This window comes from Orycteropus afer, unplaced genomic scaffold, assembly GCF_000298275.1.
Source record: "Orycteropus afer afer isolate SDZICR_OR568_19922 unplaced genomic scaffold, OryAfe1.0 scaffold00083, whole genome shotgun sequence".
Lineage (NCBI taxonomy): Eukaryota > Metazoa > Chordata > Mammalia > Tubulidentata > Orycteropodidae > Orycteropus > Orycteropus afer.
In genome coordinates this window covers 1,462,828-1,480,033 of record NW_006921670.1, presented here as the reverse complement: position 1 = coordinate 1,480,033, position 17,206 = coordinate 1,462,828, and the positions used below count along the sequence as shown (strand labels likewise).

The 17,206-nt window shown below is 53.5% G+C and overlaps 1 protein-coding gene across 1 annotated transcript in view; it reads right to left on the bottom strand.

The window, feature by feature from the left end:
* Positions 1-17,206, bottom strand: part of LOC103197771 (TRIO and F-actin binding protein) — a 65,915-nt gene that overhangs the window by 24,103 nt on the left and 24,606 nt on the right. The window contains exons 8-13 of the mRNA XM_007941749.1: positions 15,362-17,206; positions 10,766-10,880; positions 9,239-9,684; positions 8,578-9,196; positions 4,740-4,817; positions 2,532-2,669 (exon numbers count right to left, since the gene is read on the bottom strand). Coding sequence (XP_007939940.1) covers positions 2,532-2,669; positions 4,740-4,817; positions 8,578-9,196; positions 9,239-9,684; positions 10,766-10,880; positions 15,362-17,206 — 3,241 coding nt within the window. The remainder of the gene's footprint in view (positions 1-2,531; positions 2,670-4,739; positions 4,818-8,577; positions 9,197-9,238; positions 9,685-10,765; positions 10,881-15,361) is intronic.

Sequence of the window (17,206 nt, the reverse complement as noted above, 5' to 3'; positions counted from 1 at the left end):
CACTCCTCAGAAGGAAGGTTGGGCAATCCTACTTCCGTAGTGATACTGCCTCGGAAACCCAAGGAGGGCTCGCTATGAGTCGGGGCCGACTCGACGGTACATAACAACAACAACTTTAAACAAGGTACTTAACCACTCTGTGCTTCAACTTCCCCGTAAAATAGAGTAATGCTAGTACCCATGGAGGAGCTCTGATAGCATAGTGCCTAAGGCACTTGACTGCTAACCAGAAGGCTGATGGTTCAAACCCACCAGCCACTCCTTGGAAGGAAAGTTGGGCAATCTACTTCCGTAGTGATACTGCCTCGGCAACCCAAGGAGGGGTCGCTATGAGTCAGGTCAACTCGATGGCACACAACAACAACAACAGTACTCATGGGGTTGCTGTAAGGAGTGTTAATTCAAGTAAAATACATCTTTATCCCTCGTGAGCTGTCCTTGAGTGGGAGACCAGAGGAATAATTGACATTTCAGTTATTCTGTCATCTCAGTTTGGGCTTACAATGTATTGCTCACAAAAAGCAAACAAACTCACTGCCGTCGTTGAGTTCATCCCGACTCATAGCAGCCCCTCCTTGGGTTTCCAAGACGGTATCTCTACGGAAGTAGATTCCCCAATCTTCCTTCCGAGGAGTGGCTGGTGGATTTGAACCACCAGCCTTCTGGTTTGCAATCAAATGTCTTAGGCACTATGCCACCAGAACTCCCAGCATTTGCTATAATTATAATCATCATTTTACAGGTAAAGAAATGGGGGCCCAGGGAGCTGAAGTTCTATCCCTGCACTTCCCACTGGGAGTCTCTCCTCTACCCTAAGTAATGAGACCAAGGCTAAGTCCATCTTCCTCTGAACAATGGCTTTCTGGCATCTTAAGCTGAGTTTCCCCTACCCTCCTGCACCTCACTCAGACACCTGGTCTTTGGGAAAGTGAATAAACTCATAGAAAAATCTCGCCAGCCATAGCCACGTGCCCTGGTGGCCGGGGCTCCTGAGAGCACCAGCCTCCTCACCCATTTTCAGTCCCTGGGACTCCCCTTCTAGCACCCTCTACCAGTGACCAGACCATGCACCTGATCAACGTTCTTCAACAGTTCGCCAGTGCTAATCTTTCAGCTGCCAGTTCTTGTTGGTTATAATGTGGCCCCCTGGCTAACTCTCCTCCATCATCATGCACACACACGTATTACAGGCTGGGGATGGACCATGCTGGATAACTGGAAAGTCCCGAATAAGCCAGGTCCTCCTGTACCTCTCCGTCTGCACATGCTGCTCTCTGCCCTGTCTGGAACATGTCCCTTCCTGTCCTCTGCACCCCACCACACATATACACATTCTCCTTCTTTCTCTCTCATTTCCTGTCCCTACAAATATTTATTTGCCTTGAAAATGCCTCTTCATGCTTCAAGTCCTAGTCCAAGGGACTGGGACTTGAACTATGGCACCCCCAGGGCTCTATGGGCACACAGTAGGTGCTCAGTAAAATGCTGGTTACTGACCCCACTGTCATTATCCTGGGTCATTTTCCCTAATTCTCTCCCTACTCCCTCCACCCAGGGCCTTACCTGCCCCCTCCTGCCAGACCTGCTACATGTTGGTGACCTTTAGTTAGTCTAATAAGGTAATGCCACCATAACTTGACAGCCCCACCCTGCCCAGATAACCATGTTTGCCTGATCACCCTTGGTGCCTTAACCTCCAGCGAGCCACAGAGGAAATTATGAGGCAGGTGGTCATGTTCAGGTTTGGAGGGGCCTCTGTTTGGAAGCCCTCCTGTCATTCACTTTGTGGCAGCGGGCAGGCTGCTCTACACCCCAGCTTTGTGACCTTGGGCAAGTCGTCTCACCTCCCTCAGCCTCAGCCCCGTCTGTCTGTAAAATGGGTATGTTGTTTCTAAGGCTCCAGCCTAGTGCTATGGACCCAACCATAGTGAGTTCACTACTCACTAACAGAAGAGACCCCTCAAGCCAACCTGTGGCCCTTGGAGATGGCTGGGCCCCTCCTCTCCCTCTGTGAAGGGGGTATAGGGGGTGAGTCACAGCTGCCTCCCCTCCCTACCCTTGAGGAAACCCTGGACCAGGGGCCCAAGTGTTTACTGCACTCTTGGGCAGGCCATGGTTACGTAACGCCAGATGTTTATGAAACTGGCCCGGGCCCAGGTCTGAGACACACTTTGTAAGCCCAGAGCCCCTCACAGCTCCTCCCTCCCTTCCCCCCTCATCCCCCTCTGGGCCCAGGGACTGGTGAGAAGTCATTCAATCATTGGGAACTTTCAGCTGTGAGGGTTATTCCATCCCCCACTCACCCCAGAGCTGAAAACAGTCCCCAGCCCTGCTGTGGAGGTGGGAATACCCTCTCTTGCAGGACCCTTGGGGAGCTTAGGAGTTCGGCTCCCGTCTTCCTTTCCGGTGAGATCCCCAGATCCCTCCTTCTCAGCCCCTCAGTCCCCCTTCTCTGCCTAATGCCACTCTCCGCCCTCCCCTCACCCTTTCTCCCCTCCACAACCCTCACGTCCCCCCTGGGGCCAGCCTACCCTTTGCCACCTGAGGACCCCCAGAGATAGCAGGAACGGATTGAACAGCGTGGGCCGGTCCCCGGGCATCCGCCATGAGGTCACCAGTCGGCCCTTGAGTGGGCTCCCAGCCTTGCCCTCTGCTGGCCTCTTGTCTACCTGTCAAACAGGGTCCAGTGTTGGCCCCCAGGCCCCTTTGGTGGGATGGTGGGGTCCCTGGCTGTAGCCTCCCCTACCCACTCTGCCTTGCCTGTTGTAAAAGCCCAGGCTTTCTCCTCACCAGCTGCCAAGAAAAGAGCTTGTTAACTCCCCTAGGCGACACTGGCTTGATTGACAGGGCTCCTGAGGCTGAGCCCCTTGGGGCTGTGCACTGTCACCACCCCAGAGTCCAAACACAGGTTGCAAAGGGATGGGGGGTGTGGACCAGAGTGGTGTGTGCTCAGCCCACATGGGGTTTTCAAATGATCCTGAACTAGGTTGGAATGTTAAACAATCAAGAGATTTGATATACAAATACGTATTTCCAGTTTCTCTGGAAATATCTGAAGGTGTGGAAACTCTGGGCCCATCTGCCCCATGGAAGGCAAGGGGTCCAACAGGCACCCCCTAGTTTAGACTTTCTCATCTGCCCACTCCTCTCACCTCCCCTGCCTGCCTGTCCTTGAGGTCAATGGGTTTGTGACCCCTGCTTAAGATAAAGGGATAAACCACAGATTCCTAGAGCTACCCCTGGCAGAGCCCCCAAAAGCACCCCTTCTTGGAGGCATCCTTGGGGAAAATGAGGCCCCAGCGAAGCAGAAGGATTACCCAAAGTCACAGCAGACAGAGCAAAGACAGAAAGGCATCTGGACATTATCTGATGGCAAAACTTGAAGCATCCAGCACAGCGTAGGGAGCGCTTTGGGGCAAGGCGTGGCCCCACCCTGCCACCTCATCCCCCATCACAGCCCTGACTACATGGCATGTAGGTGTCCCCCTAGACTGGGCTCCATGGCAGTACTCAACTCGCCTCTGACCCACAGCCAGACACACCAAAGCCGTACACTAAAGTGCACGTGTGTGAATGAATGGGGCAGTTATCAGTTCCGTCCATCGAGGCCGCCTGTCGGGGGGAGGATTGAGAGGTCTGCTGTGTCGTTGTGTACGGCCCCATTTCTGTGGAGAACAGAGGGGGACCCCTGTATTGCTATTTCCTTTTTGTTCACCAAACTCTGGCTCCAGGAAGTATGAAGAAATAACCCAGAAAGAGGAAGATCAAAGTGGTCAGAGGCCCTGTGAGGGCGAAGCTGCTTTAATGATGGGAGTCCCCCATCCCTTCCCCATTTCACAGATGGGAAGGCCGACCCACGGAGCAAGGGGCAGGGCAGAGCCAGGAAGCAGGGTGGTGGGGAGAGCGTGCTGGCTGGAGTCTCGAGGCCTGGGTGTGTGACCAGGGGCAGTTCCTGTCCCCCCACCCCCTTTCCTCTCTGCACACCTCTGTCTCAGGGTTAGACAGGGCTACGGCGCCAGGCCACCTGACAGATGCTCTGTTCACATCACATCTGGCTTCATGAGGTGGTGAGGGGTCCAGCAGGACAAGGAAAACAGCCCCAAACAGCCGGTTTGGGTCTCCCCTGCCTCCCATGGCCCATGGCCCTAAGTTCTGACCTCACCTCCCTGGAGGCCGAGAGTGATGAGAACAGTCTGTTTGGCAGGTCGCGGATCGGGTAGGGCAGGGCCAGTATGGCCCAGCTGTAGCCAAGCCTCGGAGCAGCCTCAGCGGGTCCCACCCCCTGCACACAGCTCCAGGCCTGGCACCTCCTCAGCACTTTTAGATGCTTTTCTGCTTCAGCTTCTAGAAGTCCTACCCTTCTTCCTGGCCTGGCTTAGCTGTCCAGAATCACAGTCCAAGACTATGCCTTAGAGACCAGCTGGGCCACACTGTCATTTGGTAGCCAGGAATTGAGGCCCAGGGAAGGACAGTGACTTTCTCAGGATAGCTCAGCAGATTAGAAGCAGAGCCCTGAGATTCTTCCCCTAAGGATCACCTAACCACCCAGCCTTCAAACCAGAAGGTAGGACCGGTACCCAGCTCCTCATCCCAAGGCCCCACCTTGCACACAGATGGCCCCATAGCAGAGCCAACCTTGGTCTGGATGAGCCCAAAGCTTGTCTGAGGAACTCAGTCCACCTCCAACCTCATTCCTTTCCCTTCCCCTCCCCACATGCCCATGCCCATGACCCAGCTACCGAGTCTGCCTGCTTCTGGTCAGTCAGTGAGTCTTGGCCTCTGCTTGGTTCTGAGTCCTCAGGCTCCTCTGGTTGGAACTGGAGATGAGAAAGAACAGCTTAGCCCAGATTGGCCCATCTAATTCTCATTCATCCAGCCAACATTCACCTAACATCTGGGTTTCAGTACATCCATGCATCCATCCAACCAGTCAGTATCCATCCTGCATTCATCCATCCACCATGTATCCAACATCATCTGTCACCATTCATCCATCCGTCTCGCATCCTTGTGTCCTTCCTCCATCCATCCAACATCCACTCAGCTATCTTCCATCCACCCAGCCTTCAACTTCCACCCATCCATACTCCACCCAACATTAATCCATCCATTTGTCCATCACCATCAACCCATCTGTCATCCAAGCAATGTCTGTCTATCCAACATCTAACATCTGTCCATCATCCACTAAGCACCATTGTATCCATATTATCATCCCCCACCTCTCATCCATCCATCATCCATCACCCATACACACACCTTCACCAGCCCACTGACCCACCCTTCATCTGCTTCTTGCATACACCCAAGCATCCACATATTTACTGGCCAATATCCATGGAGCTGTGCCCCTCCTCTGTGCCAGGCCCTGGACCAAAGTACTCACAAAGTAGGCACAGCCCCTAGACCTCGTGGAGTTCATATTTCTTATGAGAAAATGACAACCCAGGGTGACCAGATGGAAGGAAGCAAAATTGCCAAGCCCAGAAGGGCAACACCACCAGCCTCGGAATGGGGTGCATATTTAAGGAAGTCTTTCCAGACAGGGCACCTGATCTAATGTGTTAGGTGGGTGAAGAGGGAGGGAAGAGCATGCTAGGCAATGAGAAGCATGTGGAGAGTCAGGAAGGCATGTGCACAGCCCTGCAGCCAGCTCAGAACTAAAGGGCAAATTTGGGCCGAAAGGGTGATAGGAGGCCTTGAATGCTGTGATAGGAGGCCTTGAATAACGTGCCAAGGATGTTCCGAGAGAGTGAGCAGCTGGAGCAGGACCTGGTGGACCAGCTGAGGCTTGCCTTATGCTTGGCTTTGGCCTCTGTTTTGTCATCTGTGAAATGCCCTTATGCACCTGGTGTCCCCACCCTTCCCCAGTCACCAGCTCCTAACCATGGAGTGACTCCAGCTGAAGTCTCTCCAGCCCCTCCTCCTCCCGAGGCCAGCCGGTGGCTTTCCAGTGTTGATGGGACACAGCCTTGTGTCCCCTCTGAGCTGTCTGCGGCCCACCTGCCTCCCTAACAAGCCTGTCTGCGTCTGGAGAGCAGGCCTGCACTGACATCCCTGCGTCTCTTGTGCCCTGAACTAATTACAGCCTAAGGTGATAAAAGCCACAGGGCAGTGTTGAGTAGAGGAGCCCCGGTGGAGCAGTGGGTACACACTCAGCTGCTAACTGAAAGGTGTCGGTGGTTCGAGCCCACCAGCCAGCCACTTCATGGGAAAAAGATGCAGCAGTCTGCTTCCATGAAGATTATAGCCTTGGAAACTTTGGGGGGCAGTTTTCCTCTTCGAATTGACTTAGTGACAGTGGGTAATGTTGGGGTCATTCCCCGATCCTGCCATGGGCTCCAAGCCTTCAGAATATGGGGGTTAGAAGCAGGGTCTTTGGAGTTGGCATTGTGATCTCATGTCTAATGGGTGCCTAGTGAGCCTGAGCTCCCGTTTTGTCTGTAAAATGGGGATAATAGCAGCTGCCCCATTCTATGTGGGGTGCACATGACAAAGGCCCAGTCCTGCACACAGTACACCCTGATGTGGGGAAGTTCTCGTTATCTGGGGAGCAGCTGGCATTAGACTGGCCATTGAGGAGACGAGGGGGGTGAACAAAGAGAAGCTTCTGTATCACCCCACTGGGGCCTGTGAGGGAAACAGATGGTACTGTTTTACAGAGGGAGACTGAGGCCAGGAAAGGCAGAGTGTCCACCATCACATGCTATGTCCCTGTGGGGCTGGGCCCAGGTCTCAGGGCTTTGGCTTCCAACCTCTTCCCCATCCCACCTCCTTCAGGGAGCTTGCTCCAAGCTTTGAGGCAGCGCTCAAATACCAGACTTGGGGACCTGACCTACTGGGCAGAGCGCCCCCCCCCGACTGTGCTAATGAGGCAGGGGCTTGGTAAGCACCCTCTCTGTACCAGGCACCGGCCAGCTCTGCCCTGTGGCCTCATTGGCACAGCCTGCCTCAGTGGCCCACGCAGCCTGGGGAGGTCTATGCGGCCTCTTCTCTGTGGCAGCAAGGAGTTGCAGGGGACGGGAGGCAGAAGCCAGGCTCTCTTGGCCCTCGAGGAATTTTAAATCCACCACATTAGCTGCAGTCCCAGGCAGGGTCCACTACCAGCCACCAGAGACTGCATAAGCCAGGCACTAGGGGGCCCAGCAGGGAGAAGGCCCTGCCCGCAACACAGGGCCTGTGGCCCCAGGATGATCATCTGATCTGAGCAGGCCTGGCTTCCTCCCCTGCTCCGGCTCTGACTAGCTGAGTGACTTCAAGCAGGTGGCTTAACCTCTCTGTGTCTCAGTTTATCTGTAAATAAACAATGCTTGTCTCATCAGGTTGCTTTGGAGATTGTGTTGTTGTTAGGTGCTGTCAAGTTGATTCCAACTCACAGCCACCCCATGTGACATGGTAGAACTGCCCCGTAGAGTTTTCTGGGCTACAGTCTTTTCTAGAAGGAGCTCTGGTGGTGTAGTGGTTAAGGTATTTGGCTGCTAACTGAAAGGTCAGTGGTTCGAACCCATGAGCCACTCCGTGGAAGAAAGATGAGGCAGTCTGCTTCCATAAAGATTTACAGCCTTAGAAACCCAGTGGGAGTTGCTATGAGTTAGAATCAGCTTGATGGCAGTCAGTTTGGTTTGGGTGATCTTATGGGAGCAGACTGCCACGTAAACCCACGGAGCTGCTAAGTAGGTTTGAACCACTAACCTTTCAGTTAGCAGCGAAGCACTTAACTGTTGCGCCACCAAGGCCTCTTGCTCTGAAGATTAAATGGGGAAAATACACATAAAGCGCTCAGACCAGGGCTTGGCATATAGGAAATGCTCAGAAGTGTGGTGGTGGCTGTCATTGGCGTGCACTTGGTGGTCAGGCAGGACTTTGGGAAGGAGGGAGCCTCAAGTCTGGCCTTGGCCGGTGTGCAGGGCGCAGGGGTCACCCACAGGGAGGACTTTTCCAGGAGACTCATCTGGGTTGATGAGTAGCATTTGACGTGTAGCATTGGGAAAGTCAACTGTGAAGGAACTGTATCAAGTGCTGAGGAACAAGGATATCTCATTGAGGACTAAGGTGTGCCTGACACAAGCCATGATATTTCCAATCACCTCATATGCATGTGAGAGCTGGACAATGAATAAGGAAGACCAAAGAAGAGCTGATGCTTTTGAGTTGTGGTCCTGGTGAAGAATGCTGAAAGTACCGTGGACTGCTAAAAGAACTAACAGATCTGTCCTGGAGGAAGTGCAGCCAGAATGCTCCTTGGAAGCGAGAATGGCCAGACTTCGTCTCACCTATTTTGGTCATGTTGTAAGAAGGGACCATTCCCTGGAGAAGAATGTCATGCTTGGTAGGGTGGAGGGTCGACGAAAGAGGGGGAGGCCTTCAATGAGATGGATTGACACGGTGGCTGCAATTATGGGCTCAAGTATAGCAGGGATTGTGGGGCTGGCACGGGATCAGGCAGTGTTTCGTTCTGCTGTGCATGGGGTCACTATGAGTCGGAAACGACTCGACGGCAGTTAACAACAACAACAACAACAACAACATCTGGCTTGGGGCACGTTTTCTGGCTGCTCCTCAGAGGGGCTGACTTACCTCCTGCTCAGGCAAGCTGGGGCCCTCTGTGGGGCTCCTGCTACCCAAGTGGCCCGGCTCCTCCACACCAGCCATGGTCGAGCTCTGTGGTCCACTCGTCACTTTGGTCTTTGGCCACTGGGTGGAGGTGCAGGCAGGGCTGGGCGCCTGGGCCGGGCTCTCGGGACTGTGTCCATTGACTAGGGGAGCCTCCACCCAGGCTTCTGGCTGGCTCTGTTGCTCTAGCTCCAGGGCACCTTTTGTGCCTGGGGGACCCAGTTCTGGCCCTGAAGACTTGGCTGGGCCACCCCAGTGTCCAGACGGGTCCCTGTGGGGCAGCCAGGCCTGCAGAAGCTCCAGGAGGCCCTCCCAGTCCAGCCTCGGCAGGCGGGCTGTCAGCAGTGGCTCCCCAGCGCCCGCCCAGGCCCCCTGGCCCTGAGCCTGGAGAAGGCTCACCAGGTCCCTCCAGCTGAGCTCAGGCTGCCTGTCAGGGTCACACAGCTGTGGGCATACTCCCACTGCCCCCCAGCCTGTGGCATCCGATGTCGCAAGCCCCCGGGATTGTGAGAACTCTGCGGGGCCCACCCAGGAGTCCTTTGAGGGGCTCGTTGGTGGGCAGGGACTGGCCAGCTCCTGTAGGCTGCCCCAGCCCCTCTGGGCTGACCTGTCAGGCTGTTCTTGCAGCCCGTTACTAGGGTGCTTCTCCCAGGCTTCTGGACATTGCACCCAGCTCTCCTTGGACTCCCTGGGAGGACCCCTCCCTATGCCCTCAGGGGCTCTGGAGGCTCCCTGACTGGGCTCCCCAAGTCCTTGCCAGCTGCCAGGGCCCAGGGCTGCCTCCTGGCTGCACCAGTCCCTCTCCAGGTGTCTGTGAGGGCCTCGGGACCCTGGAAGTTCCTCCTGACTCTGCCATCCCCCCAGTGGCTGCCTTGGACCCGCTTGGCCACTCTCCAGAGGTCTCTGTCTCCGCTGATCCATCTCCAAGGTCCTGGCTGATGTCCTGGGGGGCTGTGAGGACCCCTGGAACCGTCGGTCCCCCTCAGGGCGCCTCTCGGGGCTTCTGGCGTGAGGGGCCTCTGCTCGGCTCCGCCGGGCCGGTTCTGCCTGCTTCGGGGGAGACCTGGTCACCTGAGGATGAGGCGAGGGGGTGGGTGAGGCTCCAGGCCCAGGGCTGGGTGGCCTCTGTCTGGGAAGGTGGGGACCCTGGGGTCTCAGCTGGGCCCTGCGAGAGGCTAGGCTTCATCCTCACTGCAGCCCCAGTTAAGCAGGTAGAAAAGCACACAAGAGCCCCTGGGATCCCATCTAAGGGGCCCCTCTTCCCTCTCACCCTCTGTCCTCGGTCCCTGAAATAGATCTGTGAAGAGCTGCTCACTTTCAGGGCTCCCCCCACCAACCTGGGCTATCAGGTGCCTGAATTTCTACCACAAAAACCCCCTGGGCTGGGCCTCATCCTCCAAGAGATGCTTTATCTAAAAAAATCTGCCCCCCCCCCCAGGAGAACAATGTGGAACAAAACTAAAATCATAAAAAAGAGACAGGTTTGCTGCTCTGACAGAGCTTGGTGAGACCCCTGAGACTACAGCCCCTAGTTACCCTTCAGGTCTGGAACTGAACCCACTTCTGTGTCTTCCAGCCAAACAGACAGACATAGGGGCTGAACATTCACATCAGGTAGAGACAGTCGTTGGAGTGATCAATCATGGGAGAAGAGAAGGGCAGTGTTTGCACAGGGAGACAGTTAGGGGGGAGGGGAATGCATGGGAGGGAAGGACACAGGGAAGACATAACTACAGGGAGGAAGTAGGAAGAGAGCTGTTACACAGTGGGGAATGGCAGTCAGTGTCATGCATGAGACAAAATATGGATGAACTGCTGTGTGGACAATGAATTTACTCTGTAAACTTTCATCCAAATCACAATCACAATAAAAATAAAATAAAAGAAAAACTCCCCCAAGACAACCTTGGAGTGATAAGGCTTTTCCTGAAAACCCCTCAGGCTGGCAAGGGCCGACTGGAAGAAGGACCAGCACAGAGTGGCTGTCGTGGCTGTCTTCAAAGGGTAATTTGGGTCCCTGCAATTTTGCCCAGAGCTGGACACCCAAGATCAGGGTTTAGGGACTAAGTCATAAAGGACCTCCCTTCCCAAGACCCTGCTGGCCCCTGGGGGAGGGGAGATGCTGTGGCCCACCCCCTGGGGCAGTGCTCACCTCCCTGCTGAAGGTAGGGCTGGACTGTCTTCGGAGAAGCTGGCTCTGACCTTGGCCGGGCCGCTGTGACTGCCCCGCGTCCCGGGCCTGGAAGGCTCCCGGTGCCTCGGACTTCCTATGAGCAAATGCAGCGCCCCTCTAAGGGCCCTTGGGACTGCTCCCACCTCGTGGCACCCCGGCTTCTCTGCTCCCACCCCTGACAGGAGGAGACGTGGGAGATCCAAGTGCCCACCGTGCTGAGGAAGGGTCCTACGTGAGAGATGACCCTCTCAGGGCCTCAGTTTCCCCTTCTGAAAATTGGGGGTGCTTAACACTACTCTACCTGCCTCACAATGAAAGGAGAAAAGGGATGAGCAAAGGCGGTGGGTGGGGGGTGTCAGGCCTTGGCCATGGCTACCTCCAGTCCACTCAACACTTCCTGCTACTGACCCCACCCCACCAGCTGCCCAGCACCCACTCCCAGACGAAAGTTAGACTGGTCCTTGTGGGAATGAAGATTTATTGAGCACCTACTGTGTGCCAGGCACTGTGCGTACATAATCAAACAGTGACATTTATTGATAATCCTATATCCCAGATGCCAAGCCCTTCATACATACTATCTCATTTCATCCTCTCGTGGCCTGTGAGGTGGGTACAGGAGATGCAGAATCCTGGTATCAAGTGCTCTACATTCCATTCTTTCTGCCCTTCTCCTCACAGTATAAAAAGTTCTGGACTTAGAGCCTTTTCCCCTCTCCCCACCTCAGTGCTAACTATGGAATTCCAACACCTAGCCTTGAAAACTCCAGCCTTCCTGTTGGTAAAAGCACTCTTAGCAAGATCAAAAGGAAAAACATTCTCTCTTCCCTCACAACCTCAAAAAAGCCAACATATGAACTGCTCATGCAAATGCCACTTCTAAGTCACCCGGGCTTCAGACATTGTTGCCACATCTAACCTGTCAGAAGTCTCTGGTTCAAGTTAGTTGTCTTGCTTAATAATCGGTAGCCATGGTAATTAATATTTAAAGTGACATCTCTGTTTGCTGGAAAGTGGGAGCCCTTGGCCAAAGAGGATCTGGCCATATCTCTTCCATCCTACATGCAAGGGAGTAAATCGGAAGACCCAGGCACTCGGCGGACACCGAGTTCAGTGGAGTTTCGGAGTCTGGTTTCATCTCAGTGTCAAAGGGGATTGTGCCTCAGTGGCTTATTGAACCCGGAGGAGAAGGTTGAAAAAGGCCACGGTGTGCTGAGCCCAGGGAGCTCTGGTGGCACAGTGCCTGACATGTGACTGCTACCCAGAAGGTTGGTGGTTCAAACCCACCAGCCACTCTATGGAAGGAAGACGAGGCAATCTTCTTCCATAAAGATTTACCACCTTGGAGACGTAGGAGTTTCTATGAATTGGAATTGACCCAATGGCTGTGGGTTTTGTTTTGTTTTGTTGCTGGTGCTGAGCCCAAACACGAGCCAGCAAACAAGGGACAGAAAAGGACCCTCTACTTGGGTCTCCGTGAGGCCTCCCCCCACAGAGCAATGCTGGAGCCTTACAGAGCCTTTGGAGGGTGAAAAATGACGGGCTTAGAGCTGGCTGTTGTTGATGTCTTATGGCTTTTTCCATTCGGACTGGAACCAGAAAGTAGCTGGAGTTTTTGGCAGTTCTTAGCAGGAGGCTCAGAGAGAAGCCAGAGTCCCTGCAGTAAGTGTTTCTAGTTTGAGGACAGCCTGATCAGGTTCAAGTTTTAATCTGCTTTGGGCTGAGCAATGTTCTTTGCTCAGTGAGGGCTGAGGGCTCTGAAGTGAGTTTTCCCTAGAACTGGAGTGTAGGAATCGCCAGGAAGCAAAGCCCCACACAGGACTAGCTGGAAGCTCCTCCCGAAGGGGCGGGGGTTGGAGGAAAGCTGGTGCAGGTGGGTAGGCAGGTGTGTGCTCATTCAAGCAGGTGCATCTTCCATAGAAACTCCACCTCGCGAGATCATTTAATCGTCCCTCTGTGAGGTTTGCTCCCCCGGGGACCTGAGATAGAAGCATGAAGGAGTCAGGAGATTCTGGTCCCCAAGGGAAACCCAGGTTTTTGGATGCTGCCGGGGCAGCATTGCCTGCACCACCTGCTCCTGAGGGTTAGCATGGTCGCACCGAGGAGGGCACAGGAAAGGTGTTTCCTTTGGAAGCACAAGTGGGCTCTCAGACCTCAGAGAACATTAGGCAGCAGGAGTCATCAAGTCTAGCAAACGCCATGAACTGTAGAGCCAGCTCCTCTTTGGAATTTAGTGCCGGGACCAATTAATTGCCCTTGAGCCAACTCAACCCCTGGCACTGCCATGTGTCTCAGACTAGAACTGTGCTCCAGAGGGTTCCAACGGCTGGCTTTTCTGGAAGCAGTTCACCAGGCCTTTCTTTCCAGACACCTTTGGGTGAACTTGAATTGCCAGCTTTTTGATTAACAGCTAAGCAGTAACCATTTGTACCCCCAAGAACTCTCTTTTGAATTTTAGAGACTACAGGATGCTCATATGATTCAAAGGTAAGAGATCGCAAAGGCATCTGGGGGGTAAAAAAAAATAATAATAAGGTATCAAGCTACAACTCCTAACGTTTTAATGTGATCGCCCTTTAAGAAAAACTATACAGATTCAGCTAGAACAGTGCTGACAGAGTAGATGCTCAATAAATATGTGTTGAAAAAATAAATGAGAGAAATAAAAATGTCTCTGGAGCCACCCAGCTGTAAATTCCAGTCTGTCACATGGATCTGTAAACCCAACCAGTGGCCATCGAGTTGACTCTGACTCATGGTGAACCCACGTGTGTCAGAGTGGAACTCTGCTCCATACGATGTTTAGTGGCTGATTTTTTAGAAGTAGATTGCCAGGCTTTTCTTCCAAGGTACCTCTGAGTAGACTCAAACTCCAGCCCCTCAAGCACCCAAGCAAGTTAACCATCTACACCACCAAGGGGCTCCACAGATGCTCAAGTGGGTTTAAAAGTCTTCTTCAGGAGACCAATGGCTTTCTACTTAGAAAAAACAAAAACCAAACCAAACTCACTGCCATTGAGTCGGATCTGACTCACAGTGACCCGTCCTTGGGTTTCCAAGGTGGTATCTCAACGGAAGTAAATTGCCCAATCTTCCTTCCGAGGAGTGGCTGGTGGGTTTGAACCACCAGGCTTCTGGTTAGCAGTCAAGTGACTAAGGCACTATGCCACCAGAGCTCCTTCTACTTAGAAAAGGGGAGAATTTTAAATTACTCAATAGAGTTACAAAACCTTCGTTAAAAGGTAAGTCATCCACTTCAAAACATGTAAAATAAAATGTATGGGAATAATTGTGTAAAAATAACTATGTGATTAATACAAACTCTAATATAACCTCTTTTCTCTGAAAGTCCTCCCAGTAAGAGAAAAAAATTAGCTTTGGTTTAAAGACTTTCATGTCCCTACTGAGTTATCAGATCAAGTCAAAGGCATGCAAGCTGACATCAGACCAAAACTAGTAACCACAAAACAGTCAAAGAAAGAATTACACTGGGGACCACAGAGGTTGTGACCTGGATAGTAAGTGGATCAAGCTTAGTGGAAAAGGAGGTTTGTAGAACAAGAGAGAAAGTTTCTTCTGCAAATTCATATCTAAGAGAAAGTTGCCTATGGGGCCAACAAAGAGGGGGATTCTAGATGCAAACTACTACCTACCCCTTTAGGGTGCTGGGACTGTTCTAAATTTAGACTGTGATGATGATTGTTTCACTTGGTGAATACAGTACACTTCAGTTCACTGAAGCATACACTTAGCAATTTGAGACTTTCAGGCCTACTTTTCTTCCCTTCTGGCCCAGCCCTGATCCTTGAAAGCCCTGGAGCTGGAAATGCTGGGAGAGAAATCTCAGGCAGAACAGGAGAATTCCTTTCCCCTTCCTGCGGGGCTGCAGAGAAGCAAACATGGGGCGGGGTCATGACCCACCCTCGCGAGTGGTACAACAACCATGGAGACTTGCCAGACCCCTGGCTTCAGATGTTGTCACCATGTCAAAGGAGAGGAGTGTTTAACTTCTAAAAAGCCTGCAATTCTGTGTTCCCTTATTTGAAATATGTGGCCCTGGCAGTAAGTTCTACAGCTGTTTTCTGAAAAGGCACTGGGACCCAAGAGTTTTCTTCGTGAAAGCAGGAGAGAACAGGAGCTTTCACTTCTTCTCCTACCTGCGAGGGGTCAGAACAAAACACACCTATGGTACTGGATCACACAAAGGGTTTTAGAGTTTAACCTCATGTAAAGTAATGTACTTATGCTCTCCCCATTTTACAGATAAGGAAACTGAGGCTCAAATATGTAAAATCACTTTACCCAGTCACACAAGTTCGTGAGTGGCTTTGACTTAAGATTTGAACCCAGGCTGCCTGACCCTGGTCTTCACTCTTAACCACTAGGCTATTCACTTACTCCTACAAAAAAAAAAAAAAAAAAAGCTAATATGCAGAAACTGCAGGAATGAAGTGACTTGTCCAAGGTCACACAGCTAACCTAAGCCAACATAAGCCTCTGAATTTTCCACCTGCCCTGCTAATGGCCAGGACACCTCCTCCCCAGCTCACCTGGCCGACCCCACTCTGGGCTCACCTGCGCTCTTGCCCGAAGAGGCGCTCCACCTCTGCTCGGCCAGGGCTGCGGGTGCGGCCCCCGTTGCTGCCCTGCCCTGGCTCCCTCTGCACCAGCCTCCTAGGTGGGGGCAGGTCGGCCAGCATGGTGTACTCCTCCCTCTCCAGGTTGTGCCTGGTCTCCCCGGGGGGCAATGAGCCCCGGGAGCCACCTGAGCTGCCTGGTGGAGGTGAGAGTGCCAGGAGTGCCAGGTCACTGGGTGGGTGGCGGGGTGGGGAGGAGGCTCGAGGTGCATCCCGGTGCCCGATGCACACTTGAGGAGGCAGCATGGGGGAGCCATGCAGAGAGTCAGTAGAAGGGGCCAGACTCTCCATACTGGTCCCTGGGGGGTCCTGGAAAAAGAGGGAGGGCTCGGGGGCCTGGCGTGGTGGTGATGAGAAGTAGGGTGCATCCCGGTGCCCAATGCACACAGGGGTGGGAATGTGGGGGGGCTCATGCAGAGAGTCGGTGGAGGGGACTAAGCTTTCAGTGCTGGCCCTGGGAAGATCCTGGAACAAGAGGGAGGAGGGCTCTGGGGCCTGGCGTGGTGGGGAGGAGGCCCGAGGGGCATCACGATACCCAATACACACAAGTGGGGGGAACTGTGGAGGATCATGCTGGAGGGACTGACTCTCAGCATCTGATGTGTCTGGGAGGAAGGGGAAAGGGTTGAACTGGGCATGGCGGGGAGGTGAGGAAGCCCGGGGGGCATCCCGGTGCCCAATGCATACAGCAGGTGGTATATAGGGGGGCTCATGGTGGACAGAATCACTCTCAGATGAGTGGGGTTCTGGGAAGAAGGGGAAGGGATCATGTTGCAAATAGCGAGGTGGTGAAGAGGCTCGAGGGGCATCCCGGTGCCCAATGCACACAGCACATGGAGGCTGGGCAGGGTCAAAAGAGGTCTGGGATGCACCACGGCTAAATGGGTACAGAGGAGGAGAAGTCCGGGAGGCACTGTGGTAGCCTGCATTATGGGAGGAAGAGGTGGCCCGGGATGGTGAGCTGTGCTGTGGGGTGCCAGAGGAAGACTGGGGTGGGTCATGCTGGGCTGGTCTAGCAGGAGATGAGGTCTGAGGCTTGTCACCTTGGGTCGGCCGGAGAGCAATGGATGCCCAAGGAACCTCGCTTTGCTTAGTGCGAGATGGAGAAGAGGTTCGGGGGCTGTCACTCTGAGTTGGCCGGAGGGGAAAGGAAGCCCAGGGAATGTCTTTGTTAGTACGGTGGGGAGATGGATTCCTGGGGTTGTTCTGTTGAGTGGAGCGATGGGGAGATGATGGTCCAGGATTGTTCTGTTGGGTACAGCATTGAGGGGAGGAGGTTCCAAGGTTGTTCCACTGCAAGGAAGAAGAGTGCGGGTTGTTCTGTGGTGTGGAAGAGCACTGCAGGTTGTCCCATTGGGTACGAGATGTTTTGAAATTATCCCGCTGGGCACAAGAGGTTTTAGGATTCTCTCGTTGGGTAGAAGAGGTTCTGAGGGTGTTCTGTTGGGTACAAGAAGTTCTGGGGTTGTCCCTTTGGGTGGATCGGTTGGGAGAAGAGGTTCTGGGATTGTCCCGTCGGGCACAAGGTGTTCTGGGGTTTTCTCGTTGGGTGGCTCGATTGGGAGAAGAGGTTCTAGTATTGTCCCGTTGGGCACAAGGTGTTCTGGGCTTTTCTCTTTGAGTGGTTAGGTTGGGAGAAGAGGTTCTGGGATTGTCTCGTTGGGCACAAGATGTTCTGGGGTTGTCCCGTTGGGTGGTTCGGTTGGGAGAAGATGTTCTGGGGTTGTCCCGTTGGGTGGTTCGGTTGGGAGAAGAGGTTCTGGGATTGTCTCGTTGGGCACAA